The sequence below is a fragment of the Ranitomeya variabilis genome, chromosome 1 (assembly GCF_051348905.1).
Source record: "Ranitomeya variabilis isolate aRanVar5 chromosome 1, aRanVar5.hap1, whole genome shotgun sequence".
NCBI lineage: Eukaryota > Metazoa > Chordata > Amphibia > Anura > Dendrobatidae > Ranitomeya > Ranitomeya variabilis.
The window spans coordinates 297004235-297024404 of NC_135232.1; the positions used below are offsets into that span (position 1 = coordinate 297004235).

Sequence of the window (20170 nt, forward strand, 5' to 3'; positions counted from 1 at the left end):
TTATCATTTTTGTAGAGGAATTAAAAGAGACATTAAGAAGATTATCATCTTATGCAAATCATAACGGTTCTAGAAGGAAAAATTATTTTTTTTTTTAAATTAAAACCTTTTCTGCTTCTTCTATGTACAGTATTTAATGTTCATTTTGTATCAATATATCCCAAGCAAGTTATTTTTCCAATATCATTACATAATTTTGCATAATATACTGCAACTAGAAATGACTGATTCTTTGGAAATTCTATTCACCAGGTTCAATGAATGCTTTTCCAAAAATTAGGTTTGCATCCAATTGATTTGCTGCAAATCGTAATACTGCAAAGCTTTCAATAGCCCTGAAAATATGTGTGCAACCCTTTTCAAGCTCTTTCAGATAAATACAGTCTTAATAATATCAAACGGACCTCACAAAATAAATGGATGTTAACCCTGTAATAACCAACACTCCATTTAATAAAAAAGTGTACTGACAGACTTTATTTTTTTTTAATTAAAAATGATCCTCTTATTGATTTGTAATCAATCAGTCTATTCTGTGAAAACACTGACTTAAACTGACAGTGTCATTGTCAGAGGTAACATCATCCTGATGTGAAGGGGATGAGTAATATGCTAAATATTCCATAACATCCTCCACTTTCTTCCCAGTAATATACTTGCTTAAGGCAAAGAAGGTCAAATGTCCTGCATTTGGTAGTAATGATGTCGGAATGGCTGGTGTCAGTGGGAGTAATATTGCTTCTGCTCCATTTAGCAGCTCCCACAGTCTTAGTCATGGTATTTTTTCCCATTACCCATCCATTGCCACTTTTTCTTTAACCATACATCTTATAAAACACTATAAATAACTTTTTGCAATCTTTTTAGATCCATATTATTCATCTCTTGCCAAAAAGGTGGTAACAAGAAATACTAAATAGGCACATGTACCAAAAGGAAAATCTTGCTGCAGGCCACAGTATAAGTGTAGCTTGAATGTGTCATGACTTGTTTTCGGGAATTGATCCAGTGACATTTTGCTGTGTTGTCAGTTTCCCTCAATCCTGGGATACAGTCCTTTTCATTTCTGTCTAAATGCTAATGGTTGCTTTTGTTTTGGTTTTCCTTTCTGGGTTAGCTTATGTCCAGATGTTTTCCATTTCCCTTTTAGCTCTGTCCTATCACATTTTGGAATGAATTTTATATGTTCACCTTTCACTTACATCACCTGCTGGCTATATATCCACTTAAATAGATGTTTGGAATTCCAACTCCTTAGCTAGGGGTTTACCTTGTCCGGTAAACCCCAGTTGTGAATCGTGAGTTCTCTCCCTTGTTCTTTTTTTGGGGGTCTCGGAGATTTCACTTATGTTGTTTGTTTTTGGTTCTCCTTATTTATCTCTGTCTATCCTTTGTGAACCTGTTTTAGTTTCTTACTCTTGGGTCTTGTGTTTCCCTATACACTTTTCTCTACCTTTGTTGGATTTATGTTGCGGCCTCCCCTATGGTTCTTCAGGAGGTATAAGAAACCCCTTGATAATCTATTACGGAACAGCGTCCAAGGAGGTGTATTTAGTTGTGCGGCAAAGGCCTTTTCTAGTCTGTGCAGGGACCAGTTGGCTTCAGGTGCAGCTTCTGTCTTTGTTAGTTATTTCCCTCCTCTGTTACCTGTGTGAATGTATGAGAATGAGCATTACAGTATGGATGTCAAGTTGACTAGTAAAATATGTGTGCAAAAACAGAGATGTAGAGTTAAATGTCTATTTTTTGTAATAGTTTTATTTTTCTGTATTTAAAAAAATACAACCCTCTACCCAAAAATGACAGAAAAGAAATGCTAGGTAACTACATATATTGAAAAATAAATATGGCAGCAGGCTGCAGTATAGATGTGACCTGCACAGTTGTCAAGTTGAACTAGTAAAGCACATATAAATGTCTATATTTTTTATATTTAACAAAATTCAATCCTTTTCCCAAAAATAATGAAATAAGAAATGCCATGTAGATACAAGTCTAAAAAACGAGCACCTAAAGTAGGCTACAGTATTGATGTGTTATGTATTGCTGTAAAATTTTTTTTAGTAAAACAGATGTGCAAAAACAAATTATTTTTGCAACCCACAGTTTGTGAGGTGGACAGTTGCAATTAAATGACAGAAATTGTGGGACTATTAAAAAAAGTACAATTTTTTTCCTTTTCAAAATAAAGCATTGCACAAGAAATTTACAGTCACTTTTGACAAGAATGCAGAGTCTCTGACTGACACTGATTTCAGAAAGAAACATGCATTCTTGCTCCTTCCTTGTGCATGAAGAATTAATAAAAAGTGTGCAATTCAAATGCCGCAGGATAAAGTCCAGTGATATCATATCACCAATCATTTTCTAGCTCTGCTGATAGCATCTCTCCTATCTCCCTCACTATCAATTGAATATCTAAATTATTCACAGACTACTAACCCCATCTTCTTCAGGGCTGCAGTTTTACCACATAATACTGTCTGAGGTATTTATCCATTGCTTCAGGGTTGTCTTTTCTTACCTGAGGTATGTTTACTATCCTAAACTATCTTATGTGGCTGCTACTTCCCTTACATTGTCTTTTATACAGGTTATGATAGTCCCTCCTGAGTGGATATGCTATACTATGTGATGTGATTATCAGGAAGCTTGCTTGTTGCCCCTGAGATCATGTGTGGCTGATGCAATCTTCTGCTGTGTGTAAAGTGGAAACTGGCTTATTTTAGTGATTCGCTCAAATTGTGCAAACTGCTACACAAATATACACTGCTTAAAAATAAAAGGAACACTAAATTCCCACATCTTAGGATACCGTCTCACAGTGGCACTTTTGTCGCTACGACGGTACGATCCGTGACGTTCCAGCGATATCCATACGATATCGCTGTGTCTGACACGCAGCAGCGATCAGGGACCCTGCTGAGAATCGTACGTCGTAGCAGATCGTTTGGAACTTTCTTTCGTCGCTGGATCTCCCGCTGTCATCGTTGGATCGGTGTGTGTGACACCGATCCAACGATGCGTTCGCTTGTAACCAGTGTAAAGATCGGGTTACTAAGCGCAGGGCCGCGCTTAGTAACCCGATGTTTACCCTGGTTACCATCGTAAAAGTAAAAAAAAACAAAAAACGTACATACTCACATTCCGGTGTCCGTCAGGGTCCCTCGCCGTCTGCTTCCCGCTCTGACTGCCGGCTGGCCGGAAAGTAAGCAGAGCACAGCGGTGACATCACCACTGTGATCTGCTTTCACTTTACGGCGGCACTCAGTCAGAGCGGGAAGCAGACGGCGAGGGACCCTGACGGACACCGGAATGTGAGTATGTACTGTTTGTTTTTTTTTACTTTTACGATGGTAACCAGGGTAAACATTGGGTTACTAAGCGCGGCCCTGCGCTTAGTAACCCGATGTTTACCCTGGTTACCCGGGGCCCTCGGCATCGTTGGTCGCTGGAGAGCGGTCTGTGTGACAGCTCCCCAGTGACCACACAACGACTTTCCAACGATCACGGCCAGGTCATATCGCTGGTCGTGATCGTTGGAAAGTTGCAGAGTGTGACAGTACCCTTAGATATCACTGAATGAAATATTCCAGTTGTAAATCTTTATTCATCACATAGTGGAATGTGTTGAGAACAATAAAACCTAAAAATCATCAATGTAAATCACAACTAATATCCCACGGAGGTCTGGAGTTGGAATGATGCTCAAAATCAAAGTGGAAAATGAAGTTACAGGCACATCCAACTTCAGTGGAAATGCCTCAAAACAAGGAAATGATGCTCAGTAGTGTGTGTGGCCTCCACGTGCCGTATGACCTCCCTACAATGCCTGGGCATGCTCCTGATGAGGCATAGAATGGTCTCCTGAGGGATCTCCTCCAAGACCTGGACTAAAGCATTCGCCAACTCCTGGATAGTCTGTAGTGCAATGTGACGTTGGAGGATGGTGCGAAACATGATGTTCCAGATGTGTTCAATCGGTTTCAGGTCTGGGGAACGGGCGGCCCAGTCCATTGCTTCATTGCCTTCATCTTGCAGGAACTGCTGACACACTCCAGCCACATGTGGTCTGGCATTGTCCTGCATTAGGAGGAACCCAGGGCCAAACGCACCAGCATATGGTCTCACAAGGGGTCTGAGGATCTCATCTCGGTACCTAATGGCAGTCAGGCTACCTCTGGCGAGCACATGGAGGGCTGTGCAGCCCTCCAAAGAAATGCCATCCCACATCATTACTGACCCACTGCCAAAATGGTCATGCTGAAGGATGTTGCAGGCAGCAGATCGCTCTCCACGGCATCTCCAGACTCTGTCACGTCTGTCACATGTGCTCAGTGTAAACCTGCATTCATCAGTGAAGAGCACAGGGCGCCAGTGGCTATTTTGCCAATCCTGGTGTTCTGTGGCAAATTCCAAGCATCCTGCACGGTGTTGGGCTGTGAGCACAATCCCCATCTGTGGACGTCGGGCACTCAGACCATCCTCATGGAGTTGGTTTCTAACCGTTTGTACAGTAACATGCACATTTGTGACCTGCTGGAGGTCATTTTGCAGGGCTCTGGCTGTGCTCCTCCTGTTCCTCCTTGCACAAAGGCTGAGGTAGCGGTCCTGCTGCTGGGTTGTTGTCCTCCTACGGCCTCCTCTATGTCCCTGGTGTACTGGCCTGTCTCCTGGTAGCGCTTCCAACCTCAGAACATTACGCTGACAAACACAGCAAACCTTTTTGCCACAGTTCACATTGATGTGCCATCTTGGATGAGCTGCACTACCTGAGCCACTTGTAGGGGTTGTAGAGTCCGTCTCATGCTACTGCGTGTTTGATAGCACAACCAACATTCAAAAGTGACTAAAACATCAGCCAGAAAGCATTGGTACTGAGATGTGGTCTGTGGTCCCGACCTGCAGGTAAACTCCTTTATTGAGTGTCTCTTCATAATTGCCAATAATTTACATCTGTTTTCTATTCCATTTGCACAACAGCATGTGAAATTGATTGTCAGTGTTGCTTCCTAAGTGGACAGTTTGATTTTACAGAAGTTTAATTTACTTGGAGTTATATTCTGTTGTTTAAGTGATCCCTTTATTTTTTTGAGCAGTGTATATTGTTGACTTTGATTTCTGTATAAGTTGTCGAGAAAAAAATAAAAATAGGATGGCAACTCTGTCAATAATATTTTTTTAAATTAATTCTTACTGGCAGTAGGTTGATTGTCATCGGTCCAACTGCTGAGATTCCTAGTAATCAACTAGAGCATGTAGAGCACATACTGTATGTCATACGTACCCGCAGGGTGAGTATATTTGGTGTGTGATGCCTAGATGTCAATAACATTTGAAAGCAATAATGGAGGAGAGGGCTTCATCTGATGTTCTCTCTCCCATCAATCCCTCTTTGCTTCTGACATCACAGCGCAGAAGGCATGATAACGTCATACTCATTACAACACGCCCACTGTATTAAAATGTGCATACGATTTGATGACACCATGAAGAGACCAGCGCAGCAGGGGAATGGGCAGAGGTGAGTATTTTTTTTTAATGTGGGGCCTATTATACTGTATGGAGCATAATGTGGGATCATTATACTTTATGGAGCACTATGTGGGGCCTTTATACTGTATAGAGCACTATGTGGGGCCATTATACTGTATGGAACACTTTTTGTGGCCATTATACTGTAGGGAACACTATATGGGGCCATTATACTGTAAGGAAGGTGATGCCAGGCCCCATTATACTGTATGGAGGACTATGTGATGCCCATTATACTGTGTAGAGCACTTTTTTGGACATTATACTGTATGGAGGGCTATGTGGTGATTACAGATGAAGAATAATACTGTAATGGTAAACTATTCTTTGTTGGAGGGATTAAAGGAGTAGGGTACAGTAGAATCATCATACTGTGCGTGTGGAAGGTACCATTAAAGAATTCAGTGTAGGGGTATCATACTATGTTTGGGGGCACTATTATTTGCATCATACTTCATTATCTGTATTATTCAAGTTTTTTTTCCTTTGTTATTACATAATTTAAATTAGGCCATTGAGCTATATGTTTTTTACTTCTCCTACATAACATATTATTGTTATGACTGTATAACAACTCAAATAGTAAAATAGGTAAAGCACTAAAGAACTGCAACTGATCCAGTCAGTTCCTGTACACAGGGCCGGCGTTAGCGGCAGGCAGACCAGGCAGCTGCCTAAGGCCCCCGCTCCCCCAAAAGCCCCCAGCCAGTGGCATTCTGCTAATAGCGGCACATCATGCAGCCGCTATGGGGCCCATGGGTCAGAGGGGCCCGCCTGCCGCCAGCGCCAACTCCCCCTCTGCCGCCGCATTGAACTATACTATACTATACTATATCATAGATGCCGCTACAGTTCAAAGCAATAATGGAGGAGAGCGCGTCAGCTGTCACTCCCTCTCCCATCATTCCCCTCTGCCTCTGACACTGCGCGTGCGTGATGACGTCACTTCACCGCACATTCGCTGTGTGCTGGACCCAGGCAGTGCAGCATCTGCACAGGTGATATATTGAAACCAATGCTAGCATAAAAAAAGGAATCAGAGAATCATTGTGTGAACAGCGCCACATACAAGTCTCTAATGTGCAGTCATATGCCAAGCAGCCACCCCCTCCATTAATTTGGTAGGTTGTGAGTGGCTACCTTATTGGTATTTCTGCACCTGTGTAACCGCCATCTTAACCACATGGGTCCACTGCACCCTGATAATGCATTTGTTCGGAGGCCTAGGCAGGTAAGCATCTCTGCCTTTTTTGCTATTTTTCGGCCGTCATATTGGCAGAGCCTGTGGCGGCTGCTGAGACCGGGAACAGGTGGCTCCAGAGCTCTGTGGAGCCACCAAGGAGGGGGATGCTGCAACGGCTCAGCTATCTGGAGGATCCGGGGATGAACTTAGATGTGTACAGGAGCGGCGCAGTGAGGTGTATCTGCTGCCTGTGTGTAGCCGTCCTCGGCCCCCTGTGACACCAGCCCCGTTTCCTCCATGCTCTGCCCTTGCTCCCTGCTTTCCAATGCCCCATGTTCTCATAGGTCCCCAGGTTTGGGTCATTGTGCTCCTCCAGGCTCCCATATGTGCCTTGTCCCTCCTCCCCTGGTCCCCAATGCTCCCCATCTCCATGCCCTGAGTCCTCCTGTACCCCCCATGCATTCCCTGACCCTTGTCCCTGTGTGACCAATCTGCCCTGCTCTCAAGCTTCCCCTGCATCCCCTTGTTCCCCGTCTTTCTTGTCCCCTTTCTCACCATGTGTCCTCATCTACCCTGTCCTCGTAATCCCTGTGCCCCTTCTTTCCTGCTCCTATGTCTCCCCCCTGTCTTCCTCTGTCTCCTTGCAGCCTTGTCTCCCCATGCATTCCTATCTACTCTGCCCTCGGAGTCCCCTTGTGTCCTCTTGTGCCTGTCTCTCTTGCTCCTAGTCCCCATGTGCCCATCTCCCTTTCCTCCTAGTCCCCATGAGTCCCTTTGTGCCTGTCTTCCTTATCCCCTTTTGCTTGTGTCCTTTGTGCCCATGTGTCCTCTTGTCAGTCTCCCTTTCCCACTAGTCCCTATGTGTCCCCTTGTTCCCTTGTGCCTGTGTCCCTTGTCCCCGTGTGTCCCCTTGTGTCAGTCTCCCTTACCCACTAGTCCCCGTGAGTCCCCTTGTGCCCTTCTTCCCTGCCTCCTAGCCCCGTGTGTCCCCTTGTGTCAGTCTCCCGTGCCCACTAGTCCCCGTGTGTCCCCTTGTGCCCTTCTCCCCTGCCTCCTAGCCCCGTGTGTCCCCTTGTGCCTGTCTTCCTTGCTCCCTAGTCCCCCTGTGTCACTCTTGTGCCTGTCTCCACTAGCCCCCTTGTGTCCTTCTCCCCTGCCCCCTAGTCATCGTTTGCCCATGTCTTTATCACTGCCTCTGTGTGGAGGGCCTGCATTATATTATGAGGGGGGCTGCTTTAAATTCTATGGGGGTTACATTATATTGTATGGCGGAGCTGTATTATACTTTTGTGGGGTGGCTGCATTATACTCTGTGGGGTGGCTGCATTATACTGTATTGAGGACTATGGGGATTGCATTATACTATATGAAGAACTATGGGGTGCATTATACTATGGGAGTGAATTGACTACATGGATGACTATGGTGGTGCATTATACTATGTGGAGCACTATGAGAAGTGCATTATACTATATGGAGCACTCTGAGGAGTGTATTATACTATATGGAGGAATGAGCAGTGTATTTTAATATATGGAGGACTATGAAGAGTGTATTATACTATATGGAGGACTGAGGAGTGTATTATACTATATGGAGCACTATGAGGAGTGTATTATGCTATGAGGAGCACTATGCGGAGTGTCTTATACTATATCGAGGACTGAGGAGTGTATTACACTATATGGAGGACAGAGGAGTGTATAATACTATATGGAAGACTATGGGGAGTGTATTATACTATATGGAGGACTATGGTGAGTGTATTATACTATATGGAGAACTATGGAGAGTGTATTATACTATATGGAGGACTATGGGGCACATTATATTATATGGAGGACTATGGGGTGTGCATTTTACAATATGGAGGACTGTGGTGCACATTATAATATATGGAGGACTATGCGGTGTAATATACTAAACAAGCAAAATGCTGCATATTCATCGAGTGATTGGATTGTTTATGCCAGAACAGAAATCATTGTTCTCAGCAGCACATCGCCAGTGTAAACTGTAGATGTGCTGCTGATAACATATTACTGTATGGGGACAGATATCTAATAGTGGTTGTTCTGTTTCCATCATTCTTTCTCAGTTGGCGTAAAGAGGCTGGGAAACAAGTTTTGAATGACTTCAATATTGTTGATCACACTCATTTAGTGGCCTGAACTCAGCGCACGTAAATACAACAGAAATGCTTCTGTGTGATGTTCAATATGTTAGCATTTGGGGCCCCATTTTAAATTTTGCCTATGGCCCCATTTTGCCTAAAACCGGCCCTGCTCGTAAAGACTAGAGATTCTGACCACTCAGTCCCTAGCGGTTCCTACGTGGGCTGGAATAGCCCTCACAACAGAATAAACATTGGTAGCTTCAACCTACAGCCTGAACGGCCATTGAGTGCTTCACATTCTGACTAAGGAACCGGAGGGCAGAGCACAGTGCAATGTACCCACAAGCGAAGGATTGCTGAGATAGAAGGAGATCACAGAGTGACTGAAAACAAACCATGAAATACAAAGTGAAAAGATAAAGTACATATTAGAGAGTGTGCCGCCTACTTCATAAACAAGAAGCTGAAGATAGGTGCAGAGTGAAAAACATAATCAGCAGACAGATAAACTCTAGCTAGTCTTTCACTGACTGGCATATAAAAAGGCAGTATTACTGGACATCCAAAAGAAAACATCACCAGCAGGGGTAAAGTATAAATAGCCGCACCTGAAAGGTGATTGGGCAGACAAATGAATAATCAACAACACTTGTATACCTAAAAATACTAAAGCATGGATACCAAACAAACACCCAGAGAAAATTGTTGCTCAGTGGTTAGAGAAGCTGAGCACAAAGCACAGGATCAAGTGTTTGAACCCAGACATATGGCAATTATTAGTCCAATATTTTAATCTAAGATTTCTTAATTAAAATGGACTTTGTTCATGGGACAACTCCTTTAAGTTTGGTTCCATATGAAAAAGTTAACTGTTATATTTGATGATAAGGAAAAAGTTCCTCAATTGTAAACCTTTTAATAATATCAAGGTTGGCCCACGACTTTGTCCAAGCTTTTAATTTTAACCGTCTGTGTGTTTGAGTTTGACATCTCTGTGAGATACTATGGTATATGCACAATGGTTGTCCAGTAGGACCTTTTAAGTAGAAAAATTCTCACTATGTGGATTTGAAGTCCTTGACAAACATGACATGATATTCAAGCATGTATTACCTTTTGTGAGGTATTACGCTGTTCTTCAGTACTTGGAGCAGGGATATCATTTTTATCATTTTCATTCTGGGTTAGATCTTTTTCAGGCCCATTGTTCATTACTTCAGTATCTTCCAGGAAAGGCTGCTGTTGTTCAACTTGGCTCTCTATGCAAGCATTGACTGTTCTTTGCTTTTGTTTGTCTCCTTCTGCTGCAGCCAGGGCTTTATCCTCTTTAGCAGGTACTGGTGACTTGCTCTTGTTAGCTTCATTGGCTTTATTGACTTTGCACTCAGTGTTTGTAATATTATTGGCTTGTGAACTGCTCTGTCTATTTGTAGGACCCTTAACAGACTTTAAATCTTTTGCTCTGTTGCTTGCTTTTTCTAGGGTTTCTGCTTTTCCTGGATGTTTGTCTCCATTAAGTCCATTCATAAAGACATTGTTTGTGCCCGCCATTTCTTCTCCTACTGTGAGAATGTTTTCTTCCTTCAAAACAAACTGTTGAACAAGGGTATTGTCCAATTTTCCAGGAGACTAGAAAAATAAGAAAAAAATGAATATAAAAAAAGGGATGAAATTAAATAATAAACTCATACAGACTATCCAAAAATTTTTACACTGTTTTTAGGTTACAATGACTACACTAGGAAACCAAAGTTTCTTCATACCCATCTTCAACTTATAACCTTATCTAAATGCCACTTTTATCCTAAATGTGGCGTTATTTTTCTTGTTCCAGGGCCTCTCCATTCCTGAGAAAGGGCCCCCTCTTCCCTTTATATAAATCTAGTCTTGTTAGCCATAGGGGCATGATCTTCAAGATAATGTCATAAACCCTGAGAGAATAGTTGAGGATCACGCCTCTTAGCTAACAAGATTAGATTTACAGTATATTGGGAGGATGGGCCATATCTCAGGAATAGAGAGGTGCAGGAACAAAAAGAATAACTTCAGATTCAGGAGCCGGGTTAAAAAAATTACATGTTTATGGCAAATGACAGGTTCTTTTAAAAGAGGCTTTCCAAAATATCAAATTTATCAGAAAAAGGGATACATAATTAATCTCGGGGTCTCCGGTCAGGTTTGCTCTGTCTTGAAGTGCTTCTGCCTTATTCATTGTCAATGGAACCGCTGGAAATTGCGAAATGCTGTACATAGGTTTCTACTGCAGTCCCATAGACAATGAATGAAGTAGTGGGCATTCTCAGGGTTCTGAAACCAAAGTGATCAGAAAGTTATTTCTTATCCTATATTGAGTAAAAAGCAATCATGGACCCTGCCTCAAAATCAGGATTATTTATATTAGATAATAATCACAGTATAATTTTGTGTCTATTCAGGAGATTTAGAGCACTTCTTCAGAAATAAAGCTCTGAGTAGTATAAAGATAAATTAAGAAATTAATTGGAACAGAACTTGAACCCATTTAGATTAAAAAAAATACAATATTCAAGGACCGAAATTAATTTTATCGACAGGGCTCATGTTGACATTCACAATGCAGCATATTTCCTTTATATTTTTGCCTCAACAGATTTTGAGAGCCGGGACACATTACCGGCCTAAAGTAGCCAACTAATATTTGGTGTAAAGATGGAAAATAGAGTATAAAGATGAACCAATTAATCAAACAGCATGAGCCACTGTCATACATTTGGCAACTTTTAAGACTGTCTATAGTCTAGACTAAGTTTACACTGACTAACAATTAGACAGTTTGCTCATAGATATTCTTGCAGCCATTATAATAAGCAGTATAACTCCTTTTACACCGGTATGAGACCTTTGGGTAAAAGTCTAAATGTAAAAGATAATTTACACAACAGATTTAGCAAATAATTTGCACTGTTTTATGTGGATTTGTTACCAATTTCTCCCTATACATTGCATGCTAGGATCCTCAGATTGCTCATGTATTTAGGGCTTGTTCACAAGCTGCACATTTGTTGCATTTTTTCTCAGGGATAAAACACACTGCATTTTACAATAAGAGCAAGTGAATGTGATTTTCCTAGCATATTTGGACCATATTTGGACACTCTACAGAAACTGCCCTCACTAAAGTCTCTAATGATCTACTAACAGCTAAATCTAATGGTCACTACTCCATGCTAATTCTCTTGGATCTCTCCGCAGCATTCGACACTGTGGATCATCAGCTCCTGCTCACTATGCTCCGCTCCATCGGCCTCAAGGATACCGTTCTCTCTTGGTTCTCCTCCTATCTCTCTGACCGATCCTTCACTGTATGTTTTGCTGGTTCCTCCTCCTCTCACCTTCCCCTTACTGTTGGGGTTCCTCAAGGATCAGTCCTAGGCCCCCTCCTCTTCTCTTTGTATACTGCCCCTATTGGACAAACAATCAGTAGATTTGGTTTCCAGTACCATCTCTATGCTGACGACACCCAATTATACACCTCTTCTCCTGTTATCACGCCGACCTTTTTAGAAAACACCAGTGATTGTCTTACCGCTGTCTCTAACATCATGTCCTCCCTCTATCTGAAACTGAACCTGTCAAAAACTGAACTCCTCGTGTTCTCTCCCTCTACTAACCTACCTTTGCCTGACATTGCCATCTCCGTGTGCGGTTCCACCATTACTCCAAAGCAACATGCCCGCTGCCTTGGGGTCATCCTTGATTCTGAGCTTTCATTCACCCCCCACATCCGATCACTGGCTCGCTCTTCGTATCTGCATCTCAAAAACATTTCTAGAATTCACCCTTTTCTTACTTTCGACTCTGCAAAAACTCTTACTGTTTCACTTACTCATTCCCGTCTGGACTATTGTAACTCTCTACTAATCGGCCTCCCTCTTACCAAACTCTCCCCGCTCCAATCTGTGCTGAATGCTGCAGCCAGGATCATATTCCTCACCAACCGTTACACCGATGCCTCTACCTTGTGCCAGTCATTACACTGGCTACCCATCCACTCCAGAATCCAGTACAAAACTACTACCCTCATCCACAAAGCACTCCATGGCTCAGCACCACCCTACATCTCTTCTCTGGTCTCAGTCTACCACCCTACCCGTGCCCTCCGCTCCGCTAATGACCTCAGGTTAGCATCCTCAATAATCAGAACCTCCCACTCCCGTCTCCAAGATTTTACACGTGCTGCGCCGATTCTTTGGAATGCACTACCTAGGTTAATATGATTAATCCCCAATCCCCACAGTTTTAAGCGTGCCCTAAAAACTCATTTGTTCAGACTGGCCTACCGCCTCAATGCATTAACCTAACCATCCCTGTGTGGCCCATTAAAAAAAAAAAAAAAAAAATCGGGTTCCTCGCATCATATTCTCATACACTTTATGCAGTTAATTGCCCTCTGTGTCTGTACTGCTACATACTTAGGCTGCTTTCACACTTGCGTTTTTGTCTGCAGCGTTTTTTGCACAAAAAACGCATGCGTTTTTTTCCTATATTTAACATTGAAAATGCATGCGTTTTTTTGCACATGCGTTTGGTCGCGTTTTCAAACGCATGCGTTTTTTGACTGCATGCGTTCATTTTCAAAAATGCTACCTGCAGTATTTTCTTGCGCGTTTTTTTGCCGCGAAAAAACGCATGCGTTTTTTCGCGGCAAAAAAATGCATTGCTGTCTATGTAAACGCATGCGTTTTTAAGCACATGCGTTTGTTTGCGCTAAAAACGCATGCGTTTTTATAGAAAAAAACCAGAACACACACTGAAAAGTCACCCACCACCATCAAGGTGATAAAGGGATCCAAACCCTAACCCTAACTCTACCCCTAACCTCACCCCTAACCGTTTAATGAACATTTTCTGACAGTCATATTGCCACGTATTTAAGTGCCACGTATCACGTATTTCAGTGCCACGTATGCCACGTGCCACGTATTTAAGTGCCACGTGCCACATATATAAGTGCCACGTGCCACATATATAAGTGCCACGTGCCACGTATTAAAGTGCCACGTGCCACGTATTAAAGTGCCACGTGCCACGTATTTAAGTGCCACGTGCCACGTATTTCAGTGCCACGTGTGCCACGTATTTAAGTGCCACGTGCCACATATATAAGTGCCACGTGCCACATATATAAGTGCCACGTGCCACATATATAAGTGCCACGTGCCACGTATTTAAGTGCCACGTGCCACGTATTAAAGTGCCACGTGCCACGTATTAAAGTGCCACATGCCACGTATTAAAGTGCCACGTGCCACGTATTTAAGTGCCACGTGCCACGTATTTAAGTGCCACGTGCCACGTATTAAAGTGCCACGTATTTAAGTACCACGTATTTCAGTTGCACGTATTTCAGTGCCACGTATTTCAGTCACGTTTAGGGTTAGGGTTAGGGGTAGGGTTAGGGTTAGGGTTTTCTTGTTTTTTCTTGTGTTTTCTTGTGTTTTCTTGTGTTTTTCTATAAAAACGCATGCGTCTAAAAAACGCATGCGTTTTACCGCGTTTACATGCGTTTTTCACACATGCGTTTTTTTAAAAAACGCATGCAGACAAAAACGCAAGTGTGAAACTAGCCTTAGGCTGTTAACTGGTTCATGCAGCTTTACATGAACACCCGAGCCTTAAACTATGGCTGGGCCAAATAACTAAAGCAATTGTTACCATCCACCTCTCGTGTCTCCCCTTTTCCTCATAGTTTGTAAGCTTGCGAGCAGGGCCCTCATTCCTTCTGGTATCTGTTTTGAACTGTGATTTCTGTTATGCTGTAATGTCTATTGTCTGTACAAGTCCCCTCTATAATTTGTAAAGCGCTGCGGAATATGTTGGCGCTATATAAATAAAAATTATTATTATTATTATTATGAGAGCCTTTTATAAATTTGCAAGTCAATTCTTTCACCATTGTTGCAGTATTTTTCACCCTTTTAACTGAATGGTGAAAAATGCAAGTAAAAGTGAATAAAAAATGCACACACAAACAAGTCAATTATGTAGTTTTTCCAGCTAACACTCTTGCATCTGCTACTTCTGGATATGACATACTTCATCTTTTTTCATTCATTTTGCAATAAATTCTTATCAATTCTAATGTTTTTTTGTGACTCTTAATAATTTAAGATAATTGAGTATATAACCTGCTTTGATTTAATGGGGAGGAATTCTAGACCGAGATTTATATTTATGACCAGATATATTCAGCTTAGCTGTTAACAAGTTAAAGTTTGTGATTTGATCTTGGGGACATCGGTCAATGTATCTGGAAAGACATGTGCTATCTGCTAACTTTCCACAGCTAATGCCACCTGTTGCTTCAGAACCTGAACTTCTCCCCACCGCCTGCTTTGTGCTACCACTAGGATCCAGTTTTTTGTAATTTCCTGATCAACACATATTGTAATATTCCTAATTCCCCGTGAGTAACGATAAATTAATATAATTCATTTTCTCAATCCTAACTAATTACATTTCTTATCTTTTATCCATTTTAAATAACATGTTGAGTGCTACCACGACCTTCAATAAAGATAAAGCTAATTAGTATTTAACACCAATGTCATGCTAATGTTAAATGTCAAATTTTGTAATTGACACAGCCAATGATATATGTTTTGCGTCAATAATATAGTTTCTAAAGATATTGTCCAAGATTAGAAAAAGTCTATCCATTTTCCATAAACAGCATTCCACTTGGCCAGGTATGTTATTGCACTTTTGAGAACCAGAAAAAAACTTGCTGGATAATCCAGGCGCTGCCAGTGGATGTCCAAAGTCAGATAGATGAAGAGTTTATTTTTATTGTATAAAAGTGTTTTGGAGTTGATTCAACTCCTTCCTCCGATACACTAAAGCAAGATATCACCTCTGACTTTAAAAAGGGTCAGTGATCATGTTATAATTAGTATCACACATTATAAGCAACAATAAATGAATTTAACAGCAATTAGTTAATTTAACACATATCTACAAAATTGCTATTAGTAATCGCCACCAAATTGTAACTTCTTGTAGTAGTTATTAAGTCTTGTTCTGGCAAACAAGACTTAATACTAGGTTGCCAGAATAGCAGTCAGATTTTTTTTGTAGTTTTTTTGTAATGAGTTACCAATGGTTTTCTTGGTGACTGTGGGCCCAACTGCCCTGAGATCATTAACAAGCTCCCCCCGTGTAGTTTTAGGCTAATCTCTCAACTTCCTCATGATCAAGGATACTCCACAAGGTGAGATTTCACATGGTGCCCCAGATCGATGTCGATTGACAGTCATTTTGTATTTCTTCAATTTATTAACTATTGCACCAACAGTTATCTCCTTCTCCCCCAATGTCTTACTTATTGTTTAGTAGCCCATTCCAGCTTTCTGCAGGTCTATGACCTTGTCCCTGAAAGCTCTTTGGTCTTGCCCATGTTGTAGATGTTAGAGTCTGACTGATTGAGTCTGTGGATAGGAGTCTTTCATAAAGGTGACTATGTAAGACAGCTGTCTTTAATGCAGGTAACGAGTTGATTATGAGCAGCTAACTGGTCTGTAGGAGCCAGAACTCTTAATGATTGGTAGGGGATCAAATACTTATTTCTCACGGCAAAATACAAATAAATTTATGTAATTTATACAATGTGATTTTCTGGAATTTATTTTTGATATTCTATCTCTCAATGTTAAAATTAACCTGCCATTAAAATTATAGACTGTTCATGTCTTTGTCAGTGGGCAAACTTACAAAATCAGCAAGGGATCAAATACTTATTTCCTCCACTGTATTTATATGTGTTAATTTTACTACTATAAAGGAGTTAACTTTCGGTGGTTATGTATTTTAGCATTTTTTAGATACGTTTTTAATTAACTACCGTATTTTTCGAATTATAAGACACACTTTTTCCCAAAAAATTTGGGGGGAAACTGGGGGTGTGTTTTATATTGCAGATATACCTTACCGGCCACGGTGGAGCAGGGTCCCAGGGTCGCTGCTGGAGGAGATTGTAACATTATCTCTGATCCTATTAAAGGTCAGAGGTGATATCTTGCTTTAATGTATCAGAGGAATTAGTTAGATCAACTCCGAAACGCGTAATACAATTAAAAAAATCTCTTCATCTACCTGGCATTGGACATCCTTCATCCACTGGCAGTGCCTGGAATACCTCTCAAGGTTTTTCTGATTTTCAGTTCTAGCAGTATACACCTAGGAACTAGCAGCCAGAGCTGCAGCCGTCTCTAATGGACTTACAGGCTCTGTCCAGTGTTGAAGCTGATAATCAAAATGGCAAAAACTGTATTCTAAAAGCAGACGGACTATCCGCAAATTGTTTTTAGAAAAAAACAACCAGACATTTAGTAATAGTAACGGGATTTAATTTTAAGCGATCCTCTCAACAAGATAATATTAACAGTAAAATTTTTTACCTTTAAATTGTCAGGTGGAAGATCTTGTTTCACCTATGAATAATCAGTAATAACGTTTAATTTAGTAAAATAGTAATAGAATAAAACACTACTCTAGGGTTGAGCGAAACGGGTCGGCAATTTTCAGAAGTCGCCGACTTTTGACAAAGTCGGGTTTCATGAAACCCGACCCGACCCCTGTGTGGGGTCGGCCATGAAGTCGGCGATCTTCTGAATCTGGAATCGGAATTCCGATAACGATTCCCGATATGTTTAAGATATCGGGAATTGGTATCGGAATTCAGATTTAAGTGTAAAATAAAGAATTAAAATAAAAAATATCGCTATACTTACCCTCTGACGGGCCCTGGTACTAACCGGGAACCTTCCTTCCTTAGAATCAGCCTTCCAGGACCTTGCGGTGACGTCGCGGTGACGTCGCGGCTTGCGATTGGTCGCGCGGCCGCCCATGTGACCGCTCGCGCGACCAATCACAAGCCGCGACGTCACCGTGACGTCACCGAAGGTCCTGGAAGGGCTGATTCTTAGGAAGGAAGGCTGCCGGAATGAAGCCGAGGGTGAGTATATTCCTACTAGGTATATACTCACCCTCGGACACGCCCTGCTTCTTTCTGGCAGCCTTCCTTCCTAAGAATCAGCCATTCCAGGACCTTCGGTGACGTCACGGTGACGTCGCGGCTTCTGATTGGTCGCGCGAGCGGTCACATGGGCGGCCGCGCGACCAATCACAAGCCGCGACGTCACCGCGACGTCACCGCAAGGTCCTGGAAGGCTGATTCTAAGGAAGGAAGGTTCCCGGTTAGTACCAGGGCCCGTCAGAGGGTAAGTATAGCGATATTTTTTATTTTAATTCTTTATTTTACACTTAAATATGGATCCCAGGGCCTGAAGGAGAGTTTCCGCTCCTTCAGACCCTGGGAACCATTGGAAACCCAATGCACTGCATTGGGTTTCGAGTTTAGGCCGACCCCGACCCCGACTTTTTTATAGGATCGGACGATTTCACTCGACCCGACTTTTGAAAAAGTCGGGTTTCGTGAAACCCGACCCGATCCTATAAAAGTAAAGGTTGCTCAACCCTACACTACTCACGTAAAAGAAGAATAATGAAAATAAATATAATTTTGCCAGTTCAAAACACAAATATAATGTGTTTCAATCAATTTCAGAAGAGAAAGCAGCACACTCCTTAATCCCAATACATTTAGATGGGTGCAAAAGAGTGAATTGTCCTAGCCCACAGGACACTCATAATCCACAAAAATAAAGAAATCTTCTACACTCCAACTTCATTTTGCATGTGAGTTGCAAACAGATGCGACTCATTTGTGCTGAGTCAACTTTTTTTCATTCTAGTTTCTATGGGTTGTTGCTAAATCAAAGGTGACTCAACTAAATTGCACATTATAATAGTTATGTAACTTCGGTGCAACAGCTAATCTCAGAAAATTTGCACACAGTTTTTGGTCCTGTGACTTGCTGACACATGACCAAAGTCACCATGCTGCCCTAGCCTAAGGACTGCAAAATTAAACTTAGTCTAAAGTTTTGTAAAAAGTTTGAATCTAATAGCTTGGAAGTTCATAAATTAATATTGTGTATGTTGTAAATTATTTTTTTCACTTGTCTGTACTACGCCATCTTTTGTCATCTTGTGCTATTCAAACCATAGCAGAAATTTATGAAGCTAGACAAATAGTAATATCTTAGACGGCCTAAGTATACAAATCGCTCCAGTCATTAGGAGAATATGAAGTTACGTCTTTCTCTATATTCCTTACATTTGCATGTATAATAGATCACTGTATAATGTGTTTTCCACCACTACTTTATTTTTTCTTCACTTTCTAAACTTTTCTTTCACCTCTTTTATCATGATTTTTAGTGCCACTTCCAGTCCCCAATTCAACAGCGTGTTTTAAATGCTAAAATCTTTATTTCCATGATTAAAATGTGACAGCATAAAAAATCTGCACATTAAAAAATTACCTCAATCAATATAGTGGTGAGAAGGGGACATAGGGAAGATATGAAGATAACAGACTACAGTAGTTTCGAGCGCAACTATGTTCTTAGACTTGGTTTGAATACTGTATGAAAACCAAGTCTAAGAGCGCAGTTGCATTCAAAATGCATCTGGTATCTCCATATCTTCCCCATGCCTCGCCATCCTCTATATTGATTTAGGTTTTTTTTTCTATATGTGGAATTTTTCTTCTGTCACATTTTATTCAAGCAAAGAAAGATTTTACCATTTTTTACACACTGTTGAATTGTGGACTGGAAGCTGGATCAACTTTTTTCTTCTTGTGGCACCCCTTACTTCAGAGCGTGTGCTGGTTTTCTTTTCTATTCACTTATTATTTTCAGTGGACAGTACGAAATAATATAACAAAAATCAGTATAAGGAATGTGTCAAAATTTACCATTTAGTGTCATAAAATTACATTTGGTTGACATGTACTGTATGTTTTCCACTTACTGTCTTCTCCTTCAAATCTTTAACTTTTTCCTTTGCTTCTTTTTCAGTCTCCCGAACAAGCTGTTTTATGAACCCACCAGGAATGACTGAAAGTAGAGGTGGGGGAGATGTAGGTGTTGGACCCTTGTCTTCTTCCTTAATCTATATGAGTTAAAAACAAGTATAACTGCATTTGATATAGTAAAACAAGTCACTGAAATAACTAAAACCATCCATACACATCAGACTAAGGTAGACCGAACCCATCTGGTTCGGCCAAGCCAACAGTCTATTGCGTATCGATGTCCCAGACATATATTAGTCAGTGAAATTAAAGGAGTATTCTCAAGTTTTTAAATTGCTTTAATTAGTTACACATCATGAAAATAAGCAATTTTGGAATTGACTTTATCCATTGGCTCTCATTTTCCTCAATGAGA

The 20170-nt window shown here is 41.3% G+C and overlaps 1 protein-coding gene across 1 annotated transcript in view; it reads right to left on the reverse strand.

Annotated features, from left to right (window-relative positions):
• MYO18B (myosin XVIIIB) overlaps positions 1-20170 on the reverse strand; it is a 1084067-nt gene that overhangs the window by 1018539 nt on the left and 45358 nt on the right. Inside the window, exons 3-5 of the mRNA XM_077295498.1 lie at positions 19752-19892; positions 17270-17302; positions 9948-10463 (exon numbers count right to left, since the gene is read on the reverse strand). Of these exons, the coding sequence (XP_077151613.1) occupies positions 9948-10463; positions 17270-17302; positions 19752-19892 (690 nt within the window). The remainder of the gene's footprint in view (positions 1-9947; positions 10464-17269; positions 17303-19751; positions 19893-20170) is intronic.